Source organism: Asterias rubens, chromosome 4 (assembly GCF_902459465.1).
Source record: "Asterias rubens chromosome 4, eAstRub1.3, whole genome shotgun sequence".
Taxonomy (NCBI): Eukaryota; Metazoa; Echinodermata; class Asteroidea; order Forcipulatida; family Asteriidae; genus Asterias; species Asterias rubens.
Window position 1 is genome coordinate 11,504,040 of NC_047065.1, and position 15,167 is coordinate 11,519,206.

The window sequence follows — 15,167 nt, forward strand, 5'->3', positions numbered from 1 at the left end:
GCATTTACAACTGTAGCACACGATATGACTAACTAAATAACCCTGGCAACAACAGGAGTGGATTTCTACTGATATAAAAATAGATAACAAATTGCGTATATCTTGATCATTGACGATCTCTTAAATTGTATTTCAAGAATAATGTTTCTTGTTGTCACTTGTGAATTACAGAGGAAAGGCCAAATTTCATAACCAAGCCACAAAACTTCACGCTTACTTCAAAAATAAGCAATCACTGTGATGTCGACGGTTCCAAAATATACAATACTGTCCAGAAGTCATACTTTATAAAAAATAGCTATAAAGCTTGTAATAAGTGTTAATTTTACTATGGGTTATTTATTTGAATGAGACTAAAAGGCACTGGACACGTTTTGTAGCGTTAGAACTTACTTGGTATTGAGCAATGTAGAGCTGTTGGTAGTTTAAAACATTGTGAGAAATGGCTCCCTCTGAAGTACCTCCCTCACTAAAATGGACCCTTCCCATGAAATATGCTAATTACATTCACGCATGCGTACAGACCCAGTTGGTTGGCAAACACCATAGAGTTGTGCACTAAGCAGATGTGCAATCGCGTGTGCGTCACGCACCCATTAGCCGTGTACAAAACAGCGCGATTTTGCCAACCAAAACGTTAGTGCGCACGCGCTATGTGCAATTTACATATTTCATGGGAAGGGTCTACTGTTTGAATCTGAGAAAGACTTCATGCCCGAAGTCTTTCTCAGGCATCTGAAAGCCCACAAGTTTGTGCAACAAGGGTATTTTTTCTTTCATTATTTTCTTGCAACTTTAGTGACAAATGGAGCCCAAATGTTCATAGATTTTTGGCAAACATGCCCAGTGCCTTAAAACAAAGAGTTGAAACCATATCCGCCTTTATTAGAACACAAACAATGATAGGACAACCACTGTACACACCAACCTGAACAAAAAACTTATATTATGAACAATTACGGATGTTCTTGAATATACATACTTGTCTCAAAAGTCAGGCACAATCTCACAATATGGGGGATATGTTTTTTTTTTTCAAGAAGGCAGTAGTAGGCATAAATGACAAATCTTGTTTTTTGTTACAGCAATGACTGTCTCATGGACTTCAAGGAGAGTACGGTGTTCGTGATCAGCAGAATGTTTTTTTTTTTTTGTGCAAACATTAGGGGTACCAATCAGTAGGGTGTTGTATACAACTATTTCCGAGCACTAGGCAAGCGCCCCACAAAATTGACATTTAATTTTTAGTTGTCAGGCATGACAGGGTTTGTCAGTGACCAGCCAGGGGGGACCAGGGGCTGACTAATCTTAACTGCAAATCAATCGTACTAATTGCTAAGTAAAGTGTGATGCCACAGTATTTGGATGTGAAATTTTCACATCTTTTTGAACATGTTTAAAAAAGTTTAAGGCCATTTCCATTTTGCAAAGGGCACTTCCACACTTAAAGTTAGTGGGAATATTTGAAGGGCACCAAAGCCATGACCAAGAGCAATGGAGGGCATGGCCACCGTTGCCTGTATGTAAATTCACGCCTGAGGATTGTTGTGACTTGTGGAGTGCCAAATCTAGATAGCCTGTTCCGTTTTAAATTAGTAAAACATTATAATGGCAAAATAGAATTTAAGCTCATTGGCAATCATCCTACCAACCAAAAGGACCTACATAATGGTGTAAATGCAAACAAATGTTGACGGTCTTCTCTCAGGTTTCGACCCTCGCAAAGTCTTTCAGCCTTTGACGAAGACTCTGCTGGACAGCTGGAAGTTGAAACCTGAGGCAAGAAACTACTTTTTGCAAAACATAAATAAACATCAGTTGTCCAACTAATGGCACTGATAGTGCATAAGATAATTCTAAGGTACCATTTTACTACAATAAAGGAGCTTTTGGGACACCAGGCGTGCCAGGTAGCAGCAGCCTTGCCAGGCAAATCCAGGTAAATTCATGTGGGAATCATTCTAAGATTTGTATGTGAAGCCTGAGGATTGTTGTGTTCGGTGTATGGGTAAACACCAAAATTAATATATTCTTTATCCCCGATGCAAATTTAACATCTATTTTTTCCTTGCGGTACCCGCTGCCAAAACATAGGAGTCAAACTGCCTCTAGCTACCGGGCAGTCTAGTTGGTAAGACACTGCTCTAGAATTGCAAGGGTCGTGGGTTCGAATCCCACCCGATTAACATGCCTGTGATATTTTTTCACAGGACCCGGGAAAGTACTTTGGGTACAGTGCCAACACACATCGGTGTATGGGTAAAAACCAAAATTAAGATTTGAATGATTTGGGGACCCAAAATGATACGAACCACATTAATTCAAAGGGAAGCCTTTCTTAAAAAACTAAATTTCTGTAAAACTAAATTATCAGCTGGAGTGTTTCTCGTCGAGTAAGTTTTTATGGTAGTACTTTTTTATGAGTATTAACTAGTCCATGACTTTACCTTTCACACAGACCTATCTTTTCTTTCTACCTTATTTTACCCCCATTATGACTGTGTGAGCAATAGCCTTCTAATGACCACTCTATGGGCCGGTGTACGGGGGTGGTGCGTCCATGTCTTTCTCAGGAGGGTACTCGGTTGTCGTGGTTGTCGTGGTTGTCGCACCACCTGCTCCTCCAGAACCCCCGGTCAGCCGTGCGAGACCGCCTCCGGCTTGGAAAACGCGGAAGTTGAAGAAGGTGCTCACGGCGTAAAGGAACAACAGAGCAAATCCGAGGACCTGTGTCATTGTCAAGAAGAGAATGCAAGAATTAATAAAGGGTACAAATATTATTCATAGTTTATTTATTAAAACACTGCAATACAGCGGCTAAAAAGCCGAAATGCACAGTTTACAAAATAGTCATTAAAAACATTGATGTATAAACACACAGGCAACAAATTTGTGACACAAAAACATTAAAGAAACATGTTGCCCCGGATCGGTCGAGTTGATCACCGAAATGTGCCCGAGACCGTCCCCTACTTTAAACTGCATGCAGCCGGATAGATAATTCGAGAGTAGAGCAGAATAATCCACACAAATACTCCCCGAAACTGCACGGTCTTCCCCCACGTCGCGAACAAACACGGTCAGCACAAAATGGCAGACCACGCCAGCTCACGACGCATAAAGAAAAACCATACAACCCCAAGGCATGCCTGCACGGAATACCATAATCCACTCCCAAACCATCCATCCAACCGCAAACCGCAAAGCATTCCATAACAAACGGGTCTCAAACGCCCTCCTAAGACCAACCCGCTCAATCCAAGGCAACGCATCCCATTAAAAAGAGCAAAAAATAACCCCCCAAAAAACAGGGATCGCCTAGGATGCCTAATTTTTTTGTTTCCAAACCCTGCAGTTTTGAGAGTAACTATAACTATAAATATGAATAGTAAACTTGCGGGTACAACCGAGGGTAAAATCTCTTTTGAAGGAGTGGTGGCTCTGAAAAGAGCCGGTTTGCTCTCTACGGTTTGAACAGTGTACTCTGCTCGTGTGCAGTTTTACTTTCTGTTGCAGACATATTTTTAGGAGGTGCTACTGGCTAACTGGCCAATTCAAATTAATCACTGGTGTTTTTTTTCCCAAAGAGCTATATAAGATTGATCGTAACTGCAAATCAATCGCAGTTGCTTATTGAGTATAAGTGTGATGTCACAATACAAATCATCACGGTGATACTGACAATTTGTCTTATGATGGGTTTTATTGCTTTGAAAAATTGAGCCCAGGCGGTACGCTTTGTTTTTTTTAAAAGCAAGGGTATTTTCTTTTTGGTAAGGCACCCTCAGGAAATTGTGAACTTCTGCTTGAACATTTCAAGGACGCCAAGGCATTGACCAGGGGCCTGGAGGCAATCGCCTTTGTTGCCTCAGTGAAATAACAATTTACTGGTTTCCGATTAAAAATTGAGAAATCACATCCCAGCTACGTACTCACCGCTGCAAAAGATACGACTCCGTGGCGGAAAAAAAAATGGTTGGCCGCCCTACCGGCAACAATACAAGCTCCTATAAAATGCAGTACAGTCCATACGAGGTTGTTGATCATCTCCTGGTCCACAGTAGGGAGAATAAAACAATATGTAACATCGGGGGATAAAGAATATTGATTTTGGTTTTACCCATACATCCTTGTGTGTTAACACTATACTCAATACTCCCCATTATGTCAGCAGAGTGTGCCAGTTCGAGAGTCCTGACACCTGTGCTTTCAGATGCTTGATTTTGAGATCTTAAAATCCTATTCCGAGGTCTCCAATATCAAATTCATTACTTCAGAGGGAGTCGTTTTTCACAATGCTTTATACTAACAACAGCTCCCCATTACGCATTACAGACTAAGATTTTATGCTAATAATTATTTTCGAAATCAAGTCCGTAGAAAATTACTTCTTTCTCGGAAACTATGGCACTTCAGACATGTCAGAGGGAGCCGTTTCTCACTAACCTCTCCCCATTACTCGTCACCTAGTAAGGTTCTTTGGCAATAATTATTTTGAGTAATTACCAATGGTGTCCACTGCCTTTCACAAAAAGCTTTTAGAGCAAGGCCTGATGTCATACTTACAGTCAGGAGCCAGTTGATAACGGTGACTCTCTTATCCAACGACAGCACAAATATAGCGAAAAAGCCGATTGTTAGCATCCAACAAGAAATGCCAACAAAGAGTGGGAATCCAACGGCATATCCTCTAGCAGCTGCTAGTAAGATCCAGTACAACAATCCTACCGCCTGTGAAACAAACACAATACAAATCAAAACAATCATTAATTCATTTTTCATGTTGTAAAGTGCCTCGGACCTGGGAGCATTTTTAATGGATTTGGCGCTACATAAATGTTTTTTATTATTATTATTATTATTATTTTGGTTTAACCCATAGACACCCTAAACCGATGTGTGCTAGCACATTATACTCAGTACTCACCATAGATTTATATAAACTACGAACTAATGGGGCGCACTGGTGATGCTGCGCGCAGAGCTGTGTAATGAGAGAGTTGCGACTTGGAGGGAACAGTTCTCTTTGTTCACGTGGTTGCCATGGACGCCATGTTGTCTCATGTAGCACAACCGAATGGGCAGACTAGTCTAGCACCCCGTGTCTGCTCATGCAATTCTTGGTGAAAAAAAATGGCTTCTAATCGCAAGTTGTAGTAACTCTCCCATATACGGCTCTGGCTGTGTGCACAAATGCAATGGGACCACAAAGAGACAGGCATGCCATTTTGACGAAGTTCGTTGTATGCGCGTTGGATACGAAGTACAAGTTGGTGTGTGTGTTATGATAACGATATGAAATGCTGGTTAACTTAGAAAATGGCCGCATAGGCTTGTGAGCCCTCTTATTCTTATATTATCTAACTCCAAAGTTTATGAAAGAAACCTGCTAAGGCATTATTTACTCTATAGTGGGATTTGAACCCAAAACCTTTTTTAGAGCTTCAGCCCTGAAATCTTTCTCAGATTCCAAATATTGTAGTTGGAGATATTAACTCTTTTTCAAAATTTCTGTTACCCCTAAGGGAGTCGTTTCTCACAATGTTTTATGCTATCGTCGTACTCACAGCTATCTGTTGATGTACATGGGCATTTCCAAGCCAAAGTGGACATGACTCAAACAAATCAATCTGTGCCTACATGTTTCTTTACACTTTCTTATTATTCCAAATACATGCCAGGATCAACTTCAAACCTTTTTTTAGGATTTGCTTCACAGTTTGATTATAAAAAAAGCGTTTGTTCGGAAAGTGTATTTTCAGTGGGAAAACTTAAAAAACTTTGACTTTTTTCAAATGGGTCCAATGTTTTCAGCAATAAGCAGTTTTCAATAAAAGTTACTACATTTTATATCCATGAAATATGGTGTACAAGAAATATTCATCAAATTTTAACCATCACCCTCCACTTTTCCTTTCATCGCTTCCCTTCAGAGACTTTAGATATAGTGTAGCACGAGTTACCGAAACATACATTTTTTAATTTTACTACAAAATGGTGACACTTTAATTGATGCCAATTAATATCTATCTTCTACCATTGGTGCCTCAAGTATTTATAAGAAACTGAACTCTCAAGTATTATCTACTACATTTTAATGATCCGTTAAAAACTGTAGCACGAGTTACCGCAATTTACTCTCTCAGGAGGATTCAGTTAGTTTTACCAAGTATTACTTGGCAACAACTGAGAGCTCTCTTCTGCACATAATGATATGCATAAATGCAATAGTAAAGCCTGGGGTCTATGGTAGGCAGTGGCAGGCAAACTACTAAAGACCTAAACACTGAGATTTGTGATGGTCGATGGTTTGCAAATATTGTGGTTGAATATGAAGCCTTATGACATGTATGAAGGAGACCACTTTCCCGGTGAAGTTGTGCAAATTGGGCAAAATTATTTTACAAGTTGCTGAGGAATGCGTTTTAAGAAACTTTGACATTTTGTGAAATAATAGTAAGTTGTTAATGGCCGGACAAACTGTAGCACGAGTTACCGTAGCACGAGTTACCATGTTTTGTGCATGTCAATGTGAAATTAAGAAGAGCACATCTTTCTAAGGTATACCATAATAAACTTTGGCATAGTAGTTACTCATCATATAATCAATTAGACTTGATTGGTTTTTGTTTCAGGACACGATCAAAATAAAAATGGGTAATTTTTTTAGCATGTCCTCTGCTCGTAGCACGAGTTACCGATATTCAGAGCTGTCTCATGCATACAACAATTAATTGTCAAATTGCTATGAGGATCTAGCCTTGGATGTTGGCTTTCAAAATACAAAACATTAAGATTCAAATCAAATATTGTTTAATAACTGGAGCCTGGATCATGAAAAAGGACACCATTAACTGTAGCACGAGTTACCATGGAATTGCCCACATGTAGGGCCAAGTAAAAAAAAAAACATGTTTCGCGTCCCCGCCCGCTTCCTTTTTACAGGCCGCCTCCTTTTTTATTTTATTTTTTTATGCACATTATTTTTTTATTTTTTTTAAATAGGGTTATTTTAAATGATCTCAGCAAAAACAATCTGAATGTCTTGTCTGAATGCCTCGACTAAATTGTTTCATTAATGTTTTGTGTATTTCAGCAGTAGAAAAAACAATGGATATTTGACATTTTAACAAAGATTGGCGGCCATCTTGAAATAAAAAATAAACAATAAAAAGCCCCTCTTCCTCCTTTTTTTGAAAAACCCGGACGTGAAACATGTTTTTTTTTTTACTCGGCCTTGTACTGTACTCAGTTTTTATGCCACATATATGTGTATGTTTAGCATAAAGGTACAATGTATGAACATGATACAACATGTAGTAGTCTGCCTGGCAAGTAGGAAGTGATTTTTAAAATGAAAACAATAGGCCCTAACACTTGTACAATCTATTTGTACTTAGTGGGCTGGAGTTACATTAGGACGACCCTACATGTACAACCCATTAAAGACAGTGGACACTATTGGTAATTACTCAAAATAATTGTTAGCATAAAACCTCACTTGGTAATGAGTAATGGGGAGAGGTTGATAGTATAAAACACCGAGAGAAGCGCCTCCCTCGGAAGTGATGTAGTTTTCGAGAAAGAAGTAATTTTCCACGAATTTGATTTCGAGACCTCAAGTTTAGAATTTGAGGTCTCCAAATCAAGCATCTGAAAGCACACAACTTCGTGTGACAAGGGTGTTTTCCCTTTCATTATTATCTCGCAACTTCGGGACCAATAGAGCTCAAATTTTCACCGGTTTGTTATTTTATGCATATAAAATGTTGAGATACACCAAGTGAGAAGACTTGTCTTTGACAAATACCAATAGCTGAATAGTGTCCACTGTCTTTATTAATGATGCTCAGGTTGGACACCACTAGACTCCATTGTACTATCGTGCCTTGTAAAACTACAATCTATCTTTCTAAAAAAATGTACACTAAGCGCCATAAGTACCCAGATACATGTACACGAGCACTATACAACACTTTGATATTATTAATAGAGTTCTATGGGCGATCCTAACTACATGTACAATAGACCGTATTGAATAACCCCTTTTTCGCTATGAAAAGTCGCCATCTTGCATGTCTTGTAGGGCAAACCGTATGCGTGTCCAAACGCGTACATCATCAAAGCACGCAGCACGCAACATTCCCGGTTTGATTTCTACGGCACATGCACCCACACACACACACGAACAGACGCCATCTTGTAGGTCAGATATTTGAGCCTAGTGACGTCATATTCAATACGGTCTATTGGGTCGCCCCAAATGTAACACTAATGTTTTGGACCAGTCCAAAAAGAGACGATTGTCAAGTTGGGACCGTGCAGAACACGTACATGTAGTACGATGATACACAAGTCAGACCCTCCATCCACTCTTCAACAGCCAATCACTGTTATTCCTAGCCTCACACCTTATTATTTGACAGGGGAACCAAGTGAATAGAATAGCAACAACAGACTGTTGTTAACAGTACACGTACAATGTACGCAACCTTCAATCATTGTCAATACTCCAGATAATACGTTTCGGACACTGAGAAATTCACGTACTATGTACGTAGGCACTTAATAACAGTTTATTTGCAAAACATGATTACAGGCGGTGTAACAATGGAATGGATATTCCATAACAACTGTTTCAAGGCCTGTGTACAATGAACAGCATGTGACCTTTACAAAATGCACCCCAGATAGTTCTATTACAACAGTTTAATATCAGAAGTGACTTGAGCCATTAGATTGGGTCAAATCAGCTTGTCTGGAATTCCTGAGGTTCATCTGTACACAGTCAAGAAATGCACAGTGACATTTAGGACAGCCCTTTCATTAGTGTTTGGTCAGAATGCTAGTTCACCCTGTACACAGAACAGTACAGGGGCCAATTTCATAGCTTTACTGTTTAAAGACAGTGGACACTATTGGTAATTGTCAAAGACCAGTCTTCTCACTTGCTGTATCTCATCATAATATATGCATGAAATAACAAACCTGTGAAAACTTGAGCTCAATCGGTCATCGAAGTTGCGAGATAATAATGAAAGAAAAAACACCCTTGTCACACGAAGTTGTGTGCTTTCTGATGCTTGATTTCGAGACCTCAAATTCTAAACTTGAGGTCTCAAAATCCAATTCCTGGAAAATAACTTCTTTCTCAAAAACTACTCATCCCCATTTCTCGTTATCAAGTAAAGTTTTATGCTGAAAATACTACATGTACTCAGCATATAATCTCTCTCCAAAGCAAACATTTAGTGGCACGTGGGATACAATGTACCAGTCACAACTATTGTAATTTTGGCTGGTAACCTGTTTCTGTAAAGCAATACTTGGCTGTGATAGCAAGTTTTTTGTGCTGACAGGCTTTATGAAATTGAGCACTGAGCCCAATTGCATACATGTAGAGCCCTGAGCCCAATTGCATAGAGCCCTGAGCCCAATTGCATAGAGCCCTGAGCCCAATTGCATAGAGCCCTGAGCCCAATTGCATAGAGCCCTGAGCCCAATTGCATAGAGCCCTGAGCCCAATGGGAGACTTTCTGGGACGATAGAGGGCAGCAGACTTACCGGGTAAATCCATTGTTCTCAGAATTATGCGCATGTTCAGAACTACGTAAACAATGGAAATTTACCCGGTATGTCTGCTGCCGCCTAGCGTTGGAAAGTCTCCTATTGCATAGAGCCCTGAGCCCAATTGCATACATGTAGAGCCCTGAGCCCAATTGCATAGAGCCCTGAGCCCAATTGCATAGAGCCCTGAGCCCAATTGCATAGAGCCCTGAGCCCAATTGCATACATGTAGAGCCCTGAGCCCAATTGCATAGAGCCCTGAGCCCAATTGCATAGAGCCCTGAGCCCAAATGCATAGAGCCCTGAGCCCAATTGCATAGAGCCCTGAGCCCAATTGCATAGAGCACTGAGCCCAATTGCATAGAGCCCTGAGCCCAATTGCATAGAGCCCTGAGCCCAATTGCATAGAGCACTGAGCCCAATTGCATACATGTAGAGCCCTGAGCCCAATTGCATAGAGCACTGAGCCCAATTGCATAGAGCACTGAGCCCAATTGCATAGAGCCCTGAGCCCAATTGCATAGAGCCCTGAGCCCAAATGCATAGAGCCCTGAGCCCAAATGCATAGAGCCCTGAGCCCAAATGCATAGAGCCCTGAGCCCAATTGCATACAGCCCTGAGCCCAAATGCATAGAGCCCTGACCCCAATTGCATAGAGCCCTGAGCCCAAATGCATAGAGCCCTGAGCCCAATTGCATAGAGCCCTGAGCCCAATTGCATAGAGCCCTGAGCCCAAATGCATAGAGCCCTGAGCCCAAACGCATAGAGCCCTGAGCCCAAATGCATAGAGCCCTGAGCCCAATTGCATAGAGCCCTGAGCCCAATTGCATAGAGCCCTGAGCCCAATTGCATTAGAGCCCTGAGCCCAATTGCATAGAGCCCTTAGCCCAATTGCATAGAGCCCTGAGCCCAATTGCATACATGTAGAGCCCTGAGCCCAATTGCATAGAGCACTGAGCCCAATTGCATAGAGCCCTGAGCCCAATTGCATAGAGCACTGAGCCCAATTGCATAGAGCACTGAGCCCAATTGCATAGAGCCCTGAGCCCAATTGCATAGAGCCCTGAGCCCAATTGCATAGAGCCCTGAGCCCAATTGCATACATGTAGAGCCCTGAGCCCAATTGCATAGAGCCCTGAGCCCAATTGCATAGAGCCCTGAGCCCAAATGCATAGAGCCCTGAGCCCAATTGCATACATGTAGAGCCCTGAGCCCAATTGCATAGAGCACTGAGCCCAATTGCATAGAGCCCTGAGCCCAATTGCATAGAGCACTGAGCCCAGTTGCATAGAGCCCTGAGCCCAATTGCATAGAGCCCTCAGCCCAATTGCATAGAGCCCTGAGCCCAATTGCATAGAGCCCTGAGCCCAATTGCATAGATCCCTGAGCCCAATTGCATAGAGCCCAATTGCATAGGGCCCTGAGCCCAATTGCATTAGAGCCCTGAGCCCAACTGCATCGAGTTCAAACTATGTGATGTGTTTGAACTTTAATGCAATTTTTTCTTATTTATGGATTCATCAGACCTCTGTCATTACACTTTACCATTAAGACATTTGGTTTTTAAATGTGAATTTTAAGGAACGGCATTTAATATATTGGTGTCGGACGTACATTTCACAGTGTCGGACGTACTTGTCCGAAATTGCATTCAAAAATAGGTAACAATCAGTTCAACTTTTCACTTTTGTTATAAAATAATGATTTAATCTACCAATTTGGTGTTGCCAAATCAGATTAAACCATTATTTGTTGAAAAAAGTGGTTTAATTGTCAAATTATACCACGTTTTGAGATCAATAGAAACAATGTGCATGTGTAATGCAACTTGTACATGATGTACATCCGTATCCTTATGCATTGCTGTGGCAACCAAAACTGGCAAAACACCCAAGTTTCAAAATGTTGCCTAACAATAAAAGATATGAGTCTGCAAAATAACATTTGGTCCAAATATATTGTAGATTGGACTTGTGTTTAAAAAAATTAAAGTTTAAAGTTCTTGGTGGGTAACTGTTGCCAAGGTCAGAGGTCACCAAGAATTTTGGTGTTAAATGTTTTGATATTTTCTCTCAAGAACCAACTTTAGAGCATTGTCAACAGTTTACTAAATGAATAAGCGCTCTATCCTTGCTTGGGGGTTACCACATGTATAAATAAACTGCAAAAACCAAGCTTTTCTTCTATTAATGATAAGTACCAGTGGGTTTTGGATTTGGAAATTAAAATTTTCTGCGGATTAAAATTATTGTGTTTTTAGCAGCCAGTAGAAAAAAAGGGGAATGAAATACAATTGTTTTGAGGCAAGATTTGAGTGATTTGGGTGAGAGTTACCCTAGGTACCAATTTATAGCCTTGTATGATATTTTAAAGGCATTCAAAAAGGCTTTCACATAATTATTTAGGAGGTGTCGGACGTACTGGTATCGGACGCACGAACAAAATGCACGTCCGACACCAGGATTTTGTACGATTAAGAAGATTTTTTTAAAGAAATAATTCCATGGTTAGATAGAGGGCATCAATTGTGCTTTGTACTGTAAATTTGAAAATTTTCTGCCCACGGTTGAAATAGGGAGATTAAAATATTCACTATTTTGGTGTCGGACGTACATCGAAAAAGTAAGTTTCCTAAAATATTGAATATCATAAAATTTTGAAAGAATTATTTTTTTTTGTTTCCATCATTGTGTTGTTACCATAGCAAACTTCAAACAGGTGCAAAACCAAAACAATCACTATTTAACCACAGTAAAAATTTTGATTAATTTGGCAAAACATTATTTTTGAGCCAATTTCACTATTTTTAAAGTATTTTTTTCAGTCGAAAATAGCACTTGAGCCGCTGAATATTTTCAGTAACAAATTATATTTTATTAAAATTCATACAATTAGCTACAAAATGATGCCTCATTTGCCACATTAGTGCCATTTTGAAATTTTGGCACTGAGGTTTTCATTTCTATGGAACTGCCCTGTAATCTCTTAGGCCAAATAAAATAAATAACATGTTGCTCGTCCCCGCCCGCTCCGATTTTAGAGGCCGCACCGATTTTGTATCATAAGTTTTTATTGAGCAATTTCATCATCGTATTGTTATTTTCCCAAACACAAAGATCTTTTAAAAATCCCAATTTTCTTTGAAACATTTTCCCCGAAAGTCCCGAAACTTTTTTGATCTTTCGCACCACACACACAGAATAATCTAGGAGCAAAAGCAAGGACTCTTGGAAAGAAATTTTTTTAAATTGTATATCGAAATGGACACAGAACAATAGTTATGTACCTTTGCCAACTTTAAACAGAATTGGACATGCCGTACAAATACTGCTGCTGTCTTAACCATGGTTGCCATTTAAAAAAAAGTTACAACAAATTTGAAAAAAAAGAAATAACAAGGGCCTCCATCTTCAACTTTTCGATAAAAGTTCGGACGATCAATATTGTTATTTTGTTTTACTTTGCGTACAAGTTGTTTGACTTTTCAAAATGGTAAAAATATGACAATGTCATTTTGTCCATCAATTATATCGAAAAGCCTAAAAAAAGTAATAATTTAAAAAAATGCACCAAATACTTCTTTGGCTACCTTGTTACTATAAATTCTGACTCAAATTGTACAACTTTTTCGACAGATAACAAGTGGTACGTACATGTACTGTATGACAATTTTAACAGATTTTTAATTGAAATTAACGGTTAAGGCTAAAAATGATTCTCAAAAAAGAGGAGGATGACTACCTTACTATACTATTTACTATTTTTTTTCAAGATGGCCGCTTAGTATTTCAAATCAAACAGGCCACCAATTCTTCAGTTTGAACCCATTGCAAACTTATTTTATACCTACAATATTTGTTGCAACAGGACCTGTGTTAACACTAATACTGTATTATTAGTATAGGTTTTCTCAGTCGAATTTAACAAATAAGCAGCCAGTTTCATTTTCATGCGTTTGCATTAAAGCTGTTTTGCCTGTCCAGTTGTTACTGCGTTTCAAATTCAGAATGCGGCCATTCAATTTCGTTTTGAGTCGAGTCAAAATCCTTTAGCACTCAGTTCAATTTAGCCTATCGTCATTCTTTTTCATGACAAACACGCCCCAAGAAGCGTCTGTGAATTTGAATGCTGTTTTGATGAATTGTTAAATTGAGAGATTATTTTGTTAAATCGAATGACGTAACATTACATTTGACTAATCATAACACGAAAGCGAATGGCCCTTTTCAGTAGCACTCAATTTCGCGCGAAATAAAATAGCTTGGTGGTTAAATTGGCTGCTCATTTGCCGAAATTGACCGAGAAAACCTATATTAACAGGGTTGGATAAATTGTAAAAAGATTTGCTGGTAGGCATTCACTATTATTGTTTTATGAAACAGACAGTTACATATGTTCGAGAGCATCACGTTTTTAGATTCAGAACAAAACTCCTAGGCAAGTCCTTTTGAAAAGATTGAGTAAAGAAAAGGATGCGGCCCCAAAAAAGGATGCGGGCGGGGACGATCAACTGTTTGTTTATTTTTAGTTGGCCTAATTTATGTTTTCAAACAACTTTAAATTTTTTTTAAGTGCATCAACATTTGTTGTCTGCAGTTGTAAGGCCAGGGCGTTGTCAGTTGACAGCTCATATTAAGTGCGACCCTCATGTTACCATGGTTACTGCACATGTATGATCTGTGAGTCCACACAACTGGAGATGTCAACATTCCTTTATGTTAAAAAATAAAAGGAGTTACACTGTACAGTTGCAATAATAACCCTCCTCCCGCTGTCGGGAGGAGGGCTACGTTAATCCATGGTTAATCCAACTGCAGACTACAGTGCCACAATTACTGTATTTATAAGAAAGGGGTATTGATTAAAAAATAAATAGGCTAGGCCTACATGTATTGTAATTAGTAAAGTCATAAATAAATCAGTCCGAGTCTATGAATATGATGATATATCATATATTAATAATAATATTATTTATTATTAGGCCCTCTACAAACAACACTATTGACAAATGTGTTATTAACACTATTTTGCAACAACAAAATTCAAAAAGAAATCAACTACTTACAATCTCAACAATCCGTAATATACCGGGAATAGACGTGATGTAACCCTTGTCAATAGTCAACGGTGGCGACTGCACTGTACTTGTGGTGGTTGTTGTCGTTGTCGTGTGACTGTCAGGAAAAGCTGGATCGTCCATTTTTGCTGCTCACCGATTTTCAGCTGCGTCAGATTAACAATCCAATTTCAAATAAAGAAGACTTAGCAGGCAGGGGGCTTATAAAGTTGAGTGTAATTATACGTTTTTAATGTTTAGAGAATCGTTCACATTCGTCGAAATATCACTTGTTATGTCGGATAATTTGATGTGTCGTCGTGTACACTTAAACAAACGGATGCAGCAGTAGTACATGTAGTTTAGGTTGAAGTCAGCACGAAATTTGATGCTGGCCAGAAAGTCGGTGCTTGCACCAGATTTCAAAGAACCTTGTCAACGACCGTCAATGACAGTACACTGTATTTTAAGTTTTACCTCGTTTTCATTTGCAATGTTTTCAATGGAAACGCAATCTTGGAAACATTTATTTCTTCAAATATAT

The 15,167-nt window shown here is 39.4% G+C and overlaps 1 protein-coding gene across 1 annotated transcript; it reads right to left on the reverse strand.

Annotated features, from left to right (window-relative positions):
- Positions 1-2,413: 2,413 nt before the first annotated feature.
- LOC117289383 (CKLF-like MARVEL transmembrane domain-containing protein 8) lies at positions 2,414-14,966 on the reverse strand. Its single transcript, XM_033770483.1, has 4 exons — positions 14,633-14,966; positions 4,567-4,731; positions 3,937-4,050; positions 2,414-2,727 (listed from the first exon to the last, which is right to left on the reverse strand). Exons 1-4 carry the CDS (start codon positions 14,765-14,767, stop codon positions 2,530-2,532), a joined length of 612 nt encoding a protein of 203 aa, XP_033626374.1. The 5' UTR covers positions 14,768-14,966; the 3' UTR covers positions 2,414-2,529.
- Positions 14,967-15,167: the final 201 nt, after the last annotated feature.